We start from the raw sequence: 9963 nt of genomic DNA on the forward strand, positions 1-9963 counted from the left end.
ATCATTTCAGTTAACATATTAAATATGATAGCCAGCTCTGAACAAATTTGATGAGTTGATGACCAAAATGAATAATTTCAGAATCAAAGGTGGCCACCAGTCGGCCATAATAGCATAGCTTTGTTTGGCCTATCGATACACCATTCCATTTCACATTCTCATGTGAAAAATGAAAGCTCTACATGGTATACTATATCAGCTGATAGCCAAAACATACATTTTCAGAAACCAAGATGGCCACCAGTCAGCCATGTTACATGACAACATGACCTAGATTGGTCAAATGACTGGTGGCCATTCGATTTTACATTCTCATATGGAAAATTACAGCTTAACACAGAATATTGTGTGAGTTGATAGCCAAAATGTGCATTTTCGGAAACAAAGATGGCTACCAGTCAGCCATCTTAGATGCGATTACCACAAATATATAAATAATATATCCCAATTTGAAGATGACTGGCCAAAAGTTGTGAGTTGATTTGTAGAGTGTTCCCAGAAATCTGACGCACGCATGCCAGACCACCACAAACACCAGGGGTACAATATAAGGGGCCTAAGCTCAAATGGTCTTCGGCCAAGTGGACTAAAATCCAGAGGCGAGTTAATAATCCCCTCCCCCGCGGATCATCCCCACCCCCATTGTCGTCAGATCCGACGCTGGGATCGTTTATATCCGAAATATAAAATTCCGAATCGTCGCCGACATTCAACACTAGAAAATAGAATGGCGAACCGAAGAGTGTGGTACAATGGTTACCATAGAAACGACTAGCTACAGGTAGCTCAGTACAGTGAGATCGCAGCCAGCATCAGCTCGCAGCCGAGCGAGAGGAGAGCGAGAGAGAGTAAGAGAGAGAGAGAGGAGAGAGAGAGAGAGAGAGAGAGAGAGAGAGAGAGAGAGAGAGAGAGAGAGAGAGAGAGAGAGAGAGAGAGAGAGAGAGAGAGAGAGAGAGAGAGAGAGAGATGAAAATAGAGGCAAATACATCAGTGATCGAAGAGACTGCCTTCGCATATATACACTGGAAATTGACTTACATATTCTTGTATCTTTCGAATCAGAGTGAATCGATAACAAAAAGGGCAAAGATCAAAATCAGCGACGACACTAAAAACGACGGAATTGAAGACATGTAATACGCATTGTGCCGTATCAGCGGCAGATCTCATTACATTCGTATCTACCTTTTGTAGTAATTCTTACCACAAATTCAGTGTTCTCCATGTACACTGGAATTCAAAAGGGGCTGCTTTATGACATAGTGGCTGCTGAAGTAGCAAGGCTTTCGATCCATCAAAAAAATAACTAGTGAAAATCTATGCTTAATTTTGGTATAATCTTCTATTTTTCACATAAGCTCAATATATCTCAAAGCAGTTACCAGCGTTAATACAATATTAACATCCATTCTGGTAGGGGTAGAAGATATTTCATAAGGGATAGCTGATTTTCAGAGGGTCGGGTGTAAAAATGAAAGCGGTGACCACCTCTCTAAAACCTGTTATGGAGAACACTGTAATTTGACGTCTCAAAAGTAGTTTAATTGAAAATGAACAAGGTCGAGCTATTATTTTGATTTTGAGAGTATTTCGATGATTTCAGTAGTAATTGAGCTCTTGAAAACGTATAGTAATACCCTCAAACAGTAATGGTAGTGAGGTCTGCAGCGGTGCTGGATATCACAAAGATAGCCGCGAAGTAGGGCAAATAGGCCTAAGTGAAACGTGTAATTGACTACGCTGACATCAGTAAAAGTACGGATCACAAAGCCATATCAATCGATATTATATAAATTTGCATCACAAAAAAAAAATGGATGACTGATCAGAACATTGATGAACGGGGCAAACAAACGAATAGTGTTATCGACCAGCTGGCCTGTTTTATAGACAAGCCATCAGTTTACTCAACTGACTGTCGTTTAGATTACTGACGTTTGTACTCATTGAAAAATGAAGTAGATAAATACTTTGAGTTCAATGATTTTTATAATAACTGGATGCACAATTAATTAACGCGGCTAGGTTAATCATATTATAATTGACGGGCTAACGAAGAAACTTTGTTACGTTACTCAGGTCACCAGTAGGGTCCCTACAGATCAGTCATTCCTGGAGAGGCGCAGTGGCCGAGTGGGTCACTGGTCTCGTCAATCCAGGGTTTATGGGTTCAAACCCTGGTGGCGACAGAGTTTCTCTAGTCGAAAAAGAAACATTGAACCCGCTTATAATGCCCTGTGTGCTTAGCGGGTGTTAGAAAAAAAAGATTCCTGGATTTGAGTTTTCAAGGAGAAACATTCATATTACAAGGAAGCGTCTGTATCACTTTCAATCCCTATCACAATAGACTGCCTCTAAATCAGTACTGTTTATCTCGGTAAACCATTAATTGGGTGTTTTGTAAACAAATAAATTCTTATCCTTAACACTACCTAAACTTTGAATTCTTATTCGGTAACTGCCTAATACGGTAAAAAAGAGATCCTGCTTCCAACCATATTGTTTTAGGCGTAGTCTACTGTACAACCCCAAACATTTCCAATCGCCTTTTTCTCAAAATCTAAAGAGTTTTAACGGAGTTTCCGACATTTTCCGCAAATCGAAACAGTTTCGAGCACCTTCAAAAGCAATTTCCATCTATAGACGGAGTTCTAGAGGAATTTTAAGGAGTCGTAGGGATCCCGCAAGCTTCGTGCGACCGGCCCCTGGTTATCAACCGTATAGGTGTAATAACTGAAACCAGCACCGGGGAATAATGACGGAGAAATAGATTTCGAATTATTCAGTACGCGCCTGTAGGTGCGTATTCAGTCATGCGACGGCGGGTGGAAAACATTGCCTCGAAAACATTTGGAATTCTGCCATACTATTTATTACTAGCAAATTTTTAATCATCGCCCATCTTAAAGTACATCGACGATAAAACGCGCTTCATCATCGTCGCAGTCAATGAATATAGGTTTATATCTGATCGATGGCGATTATGATCATCAGGTGAACAGACAAAAACTCTTCAAAGGACAGCCATTCGACGTCGATGATGATGATGATGATGATGATGAAAACGACCGAGCCATATGTTTTAAACGATCACTCGTAAAAGAATGCATATAAACGTATACAGGAGAATTCGCTTATTTCGGATCATTTCAGGACGGATGAAATGTGATTAAGAGACGACACCCACAATATCAATTTGAACGACCGTTATCATTTTCTCAATATGTTACGGGTGGAATCCATGAATCGGGACGTTCCACCGTTTTGAAAGCGTTTTCTAAGGTGTGGCCATATATGCACCTGGACCCGGATTTATAGATTGGTGCTATCTTTAACCTGAGGGTTAACTCAATTGAAAATAGCATAGGCCTACATGAGGCATATGCACGAAATCGAAAGGTATCGAAAGGTACATGACCAAGAATCTACAATCTCAGGACAGAATTCCCGGATTTCCATGAGAAAATGCCCAGATTCCGTGCAGAGAATTTGAAATACTAAATTCCTGATATTCCCCGATCCGCAGACCTGGCCTGATCATTATCATGGCCATATAACGGCCCCATCTTCACACAGGACTCGATCCTGGAAGGCAAATGAACCCAGAAATACCCAATCCATGTTCGATACATAAAAAACCGGGAACCACAGAGTTGGGATTGTATCATATGTTTACCAGTAGCAACCGAGGAGAGGAAAACCTTTGATGTCACGGTATTTTTACTACACCTATCAAATTACGATGTCACGTACGACATTTAAACACTACTTCACGATCGTACCTAAACAGTTTAAAACATTTAAATTCGTTCGTTAGTCTTGAAATTGTTTGTTAAAACTTCTTCTAAGGAATTAAGGCTCGTCGTGCTCCGCAGCGAATCAAGGGTTTATTGGAGCGTAATTTCTCGGGCCGGTTGATCTATAATCGCCTTTTGTCCGGTCGGTCACGTCACACGGTCTGCGTTCTACTGAAAAATAAATACCGCGGGTAGTCCGCGCGTTATAACCGGCTATAAACCTGGCCGCCATTCATTCGGAATTCTGACGCCTGAAATAAATGCTGATTAATGTTAAAAGAGCATTAAATCCGCAGTGCAGTTCTCTACACGTAGAAATCGTCCATACATTCTTTCATACCTGCTCAATTCCTATCATAAACAGGGTCGGATCAAGGTCTGAAGATCTTACCAAATTCTTCGAGGGCAAATCCATTAGAATTTAGGCCATACTGGCAGAAGTGCCACTTTGACCACTTTCCAAAATTCCGAAAAAATTGTGCATTTTTTTCACAGAAATTTCCAACTTAAAGAAATTTCTTTTGACTAAATCGTGCTCTTTTGTCGAAATCTAAGCGCTTTAAATGAATCTTCCATTTTTAAGATACTTTTTTGGACCAAATTGTAACTTTTATGAAGTAACTTTCGCACCAAATTACGCCCTCTTCGAAAGTGCCTTTTAATGAATGGAATGTTGAATTGTGATGAAGTTACGACCCACTGTATCCGTCCCTGGTAAAACTATGAAACTTATAAATCCTTAACAGAATCACAACTGAAACGTAGTTCATCCTTGAAAATGATATATACATATGATGATCAATTTCACTGATATATCATTTTCAAGGATGAATTTGTTCAAGTTCGTGATTCTGTTACGGGATTTATCGGGAGTTCAGTTCATTATCATCACGGGCCAGTTGCACAGTCATGACTTAAGTCCAAAAGTGGTCTTAAATCTTAAGACTGGTCTTAAGTCGTTAGATCGGCTATAGAAATAAGTTGGTCTTAGACTGGTCTTAAGTCTAAGCCATGACTATGCAACCGGCCCCGTGTGTTAACATAAAAGTTAAAAACAAAGTTTTCCATTTTTTACAAAAGTACTTACCAGAGTCAGGCGTGTCCCGCAAACATCAGTATCCTAACACCGACCCAACTCAGCTGGCCGTCCCGTCATCCGGTATCGACGAGCTATCCGGCTCCGCAACCCGAGTTATATCCACACGCGCCGACCGGTTTCACCCGGCGTCATCCGGCAACGCGCGGCCGGGCGCGCGCCCGTCCGCTATCCGAGGCCGCTACCAGCGTCGCGCACACGTTATAAATTTTGGCACTTTTAAGAACAGTACTCGCTACGCGTACGTACGAAGAATTTACGAGGTTTCGATTCGTTCCCGCGCGTACACCGATATAAAGAAGACGAAGAAGGCATCAGAGTGCGGTCGACGATCATGGACAGAGAGAGAAACGCGCGCACACGATTCAGAACTGTGTCAATCGAGAAGACGCCGGGTCCGCGAGAATCCAGCCGGGCTTTTCGTCCGTAAATTCAGTTTAAGTTGCATATTATCATCGTCGTCATCATCATCATCACCATAAAATCGGGAGACTCCGCAAGGTTTTTTTTCTTCTCTTTTCGATCTATGTTTTGCTTTACATGATTTTTCTTCCCCGTAAAAATAAAAAAAAGGCTACCTAACATTTTTAGTAGTAATAGTAATACATAACTCGCGTGATGCTAAGATTTTCAATAGTAGTAACAGTAATAAAATGACGACGCTTATTTTCGTTTTCCGTTGATCGTGACTCTCTCTCACTCTAAAAACATTGAATACTCTTAAATTTGTTTTTAATTTCTTCGTTAAAACATTTACATAATAGTTTACATCTGTTAATAGCAATACGTAATCGGAACTAATCGTTTTTGTTCATTTCAACTTTTCTGCCTTATGAAAAAAAAAAAAAAAGAGAAAGACGCAACAACGCGTAGCCGGAAAACTGGTATGGTCATTATATACGTCCGAAAAAGTCCAGCTCGCATTAATGCAATGCCTAATATCTTCTCGCTATCTATAACTTTCTTAACATTCTCTCTCTCTCTCTCACTCTCTCGATCTCGCGACATTCACTCTCACTCTCTCTCTCTCGAGAAAGTCTTTCTGAGGAACATTTGAAAGTAATTACTTGAGCAACGACATTTTTGTAAAAATCACAGTTAGGTTTGTGTGGGTAATTAATTATTCTATAACATCATCATCACCGTTATCATCACCATCATTATCATCTCATTAATTAATATAACAATGAGATCTGCAATAGTTAGTAAATTATGCCTCGCGTTATATATATATATATATATATATATATATTCGTCTCTCGAGCGATTTCTTCTAAACTCTTTTTTTTCGCGGTTCGTATTTCGAAGGGACGAAGGGAAGAAGAGAACAATCCTGATTTCATCGACGAACACGAACGAATTTCGCGATTAAAAAGGGGGGGGGGTGGTAGGTTACTCGAGAAACATGCTTCAAAAAGTGATAAAGGTTGTTTTTTTTTCGTATCGATAACACTATAGCAGAAATTGAAGTTAACACTCGATCCATCTTATATATCGACCTCGGGTTTACGTGGTTTTTTTTTGCGGCTCGAAGATTTATCACACACCTACGTTTTTCTTTTTTAAATGTAGCAGTAATAGTAGAAGTAGTAGTAGTAGTACTAGTAGTAATAGTAACGACGATAATTCTAAATATGCAAAAATTCTAAATACTTGAAATCGAGAGATATTAGTTTTAAGAGTTATCTATGAAGGAGTCAAAGTTCGTCGTTGTTCGCACGCATGCGGTGTGTGTATAAAATGAAAACTATCGATTATTCGAGTGAAAAAACCACGTTCGTTTTTGCGGCCAGAGAAATATAAATATACATATATATATATATATAATATATACATATGTATATACATATTCAATAATATTCTAGACTATTTTCAGATTCGAAAAGCAAAAGATACACACGCAGCTTACACATCTTAACAATAATAATAATAATAATAATAATAAGATTATCATCATAGTTATATTCAATCATATCTATATACATATAGATGTACGGTGTACATGAAGTGATTTTTGCCTGACTACAAGTTCCACACATTCGATAAAACACATAATCATCATCATCATCATCATTTAAAAGAGGAGTCGATTTGTTTTGGTTTATTTTAGTAGTAAAACGATAAAACAGGTGGGTTCATTCCTTTTTGCATCGATATTTAATTATCATAATAATGGTAGTAGTATTAATAATAGTAATCATAATAAGTCTATGGTTCAGAAGCGTTGAGCTTGTTGTAATATATAAAGGCATCGTTTGATTGACAGAAATTATTCATATATATCGCAGATACATAATACTCTTTGATTAACCGTACGACTCTTCGGAGGTGTCACTCTTTTTTTTAAAACCAAAAAAAAAAAAAAAAAAACGAAATTCGTCATCTTTCAACATGAGAGTGAGTTCGCTTTTTTTTCTTCTTCTTCTAATCGTATTATAGTTAGTAACAAAACATATACGCGTATGTGTTATAAAAACCTAAACTGGAAGTCTCCATCGCTGCTATCAAAATGAAAAACCAAATGTCGCTGGTAGTCTTCGTTTCACACGTCCGTCTCGATGCTGACACTGTTCACCGGCGAGTAGTGCACACGCGTGCCCGAGCCCGGGTTGTTCGACTTCGAACTACTCGTGTGGTTCTGCTTCGTTCTGTCCATGATTATCATGCCCTCCTCCATCTCCATGATGTCCGACACGCTGCCCTGCGACGACTCGGAGCCGCGTTTGCCGCGCGGGAAGTTCGGACACGCCGTCTGCACGTGCACGTAGTTCTGCTTTTCCTCGTTATCCGTTTCGCGGTGGTAGAAATAGTTGAAATTGGACACAATGACCGGCACGGGCAACGCGATCGTCAACACGCCGGCTATCGCGCACAACGAGCCGACCAGTTTGCCCCAGACGCCGATCGGGCGCATGTCGCCGTAGCCGACGGTCGTCATCGTCACGACCGCCCACCAGAACGCGTCCGGTATACTCTTGAAGTGCGAGTTCTGCGAGTCGGCCTCGGCGAAATACACCGCGCTCGAAAACAGTATAACTCCGATGAACAGAAAGAAAATTAGTAATCCGAGTTCGCGCATGCTCGCCTTCAGAGTCTGACCCAAGATCTGTAATCCTTTCGAATGTCTCGACAATTTGAAAATTCTAAAAACGCGCACTAATCTTATAACCCTGAGTATAGCTAACGACATTCCAGGGTTGTTGCTCTTGCTGTCGTCGGCGATGACGGTGCCGAGCGTAATGAAATAGGGAATGATAGCAACGATGTCGATGAGATTCATTATATTTTTGAAGAAGCCTAATTTTTCGGGACACGACGCGAATCGCACGAGCAACTCGAACGTGAACCACACGATGCACGCGGTCTCGATGACGAAGAACGGCTCGTTGAACTGCGGTATGTCGTCCTCCTCGATCGACTCCTCGCTCTGGCCGATCGTCTCGGTCGAGTTGATCACGCGGTAGTGTTTGAATTCCGGTAACGTTTCTAAGCAGAATATAACGATGGAGACTAAAATCACCAATACTGAGAATATAGCAATAATACGAGCGGGCATCGAGCTCTCCGGGTACTCGAACAGTAGCCAGACGCGCCGTTGAAATTCGTTGTCGGGCAACTGTTTCTCGGGCTCTTTGATAAATCCTTCGTCCTCGCGGTACTTCTCGATCGCCTGGTCGCCGAGTTCGTAGAATTTTATCTCCTCGGAGAAGACGTCCAACGGCACGTTGACGGGTCGCCGTAGACGCCCGCCGCTCTGGTAGTAATACAGTATCGCGTCGAAGCTCGGCCGGTTGCGATCGAAGAAGTACTCGTTGCGCAACGGGTCGTAATATCGGTTGCGCTTCGTCGGGTCGCCGAGCAACGTCTCCGGGAACTGGTTCAGCGTTTTTACCTGCGTTTCGAAACGCAGCCCGCTGATGTTGATGACGACCCTCTCGCACGAGTCGTAGTCGCCGAACGCGGTGCCGCGGTCCACCTGCGCCAGCAACGTCTCCGGTTCATCGCTCAATTTCGGAAACGACCTGGAATTTGGAAGAGTGGACGATTGGTTACTCCGATCCCGATTCATCATACGCGCCGTATTATAAGTAGGTGGAGGGCCACCGTTGCCCCCCTCTAGCCCAGCCATAGCCACTTCCATCTTTTGATTTTTAAACTGTGGACGAAGAACGGGGGTAAACCCCCACTTCTCAATAAAATCTAATTTCGAAATTTTGATTACGTTTATAACTATACTAGGCAATAGGCGGCCGAACCCGTCGTTAATAGCAACAACAACGCTTCGAGCGGCCCTACGACGAAAACCATCGAAAGAAGAAACTCTCGACCCATCCACTTTCGAAATCTGTCATTCTATAATAATAACATCCAGTGCAATCGTGTTTAAACATCTAAACTCCGGCGGACGAATTTTAGTCCGTATCAATCGAGCGGACATCTTTTTTTTCTCGTGCTCGTTTCGGAAGAAGCCGTCGTCGCCGTCACACGCCGCCTCGCGATGGTTCCTCGAATCAACCGGTTATATCCCGACGTTACGACAAATACACACACTACGTGTTTAAATACGTATTATAGTGATAGCTACGTGAACGAAATCGAACCCCGTCGTCAATAATAATAAGTCGGTATCGTCGCTTATGATTGTAGATTAGGGGTGTGTGCAGAGCCGTTTTATAAGACAGTACAGAGTAGTGATCGTGACAATTTTGGACGTAGAACGCGCTATATCGACGCAACGTGTGCCTAAATAAAACTAACGTATCTCTAGGCTACAGCTCTCTCTAGTAATGACAACATCAGTACTATACTAGATATAGTAGTAAAACACCACATCTAATCATAGATCGTAATAAATAACTCACATCCCTGTTGCTGCTGCTGCTGTTGCCGATGAAGCATCATCGTTTATGATATTATTAGTATTAACGTGTCGACAATACGAACATATTAATAACTTGAAAGGCGCTTTCACCATCGAAACAGGTCATCCGATGACACTGACAGCCATTCTAACTCGAGCTATCATCAAATCTTCATGGCTCTAGCTATAGCTGGAGTGTGTGTACTGTA

The 9963-nt window shown here is 41.5% G+C and overlaps 1 protein-coding gene and 1 long non-coding RNA gene across 2 annotated transcripts in view; both read right to left on the bottom strand.

Moving 5' to 3' along the window:
• LOC141913219 (uncharacterized) overlaps positions 1-5630 on the bottom strand; it is a 39704-nt gene extending 34074 nt beyond the window's left edge. The window contains exon 1 of the long non-coding RNA XR_012620248.1: positions 4885-5630. This is a non-coding gene — a long non-coding RNA (uncharacterized LOC141913219). The remainder of the gene's footprint in view (positions 1-4884) is intronic.
• Positions 5631-7027: 1397 nt separating this feature from the next.
• Positions 7028-9040, bottom strand: LOC141913313 (potassium voltage-gated channel subfamily A member 1-like). The gene has a single exon (XM_074804809.1). It carries the CDS (start codon positions 9032-9034, stop codon positions 7436-7438), a length of 1599 nt encoding a protein of 532 aa, XP_074660910.1. The 5' UTR covers positions 9035-9040; the 3' UTR covers positions 7028-7435.
• Positions 9041-9963: the final 923 nt, after the last annotated feature.

This window comes from Tubulanus polymorphus, chromosome 11 (genome assembly GCF_964204645.1).
Source record: "Tubulanus polymorphus chromosome 11, tnTubPoly1.2, whole genome shotgun sequence".
NCBI classification, from domain to species: Eukaryota; Metazoa; Nemertea; class Palaeonemertea; order Tubulaniformes; family Tubulanidae; genus Tubulanus; species Tubulanus polymorphus.

What these genes read in the sequence shown, in the direction of transcription:
- LOC141913313 (XM_074804809.1), bottom strand. Translation starts at nt 9,034, where the DNA reads ATGGAAGTGGCTATGGCTGGGCTAGAGGGGGGCAACGGTGGCCCTCCA.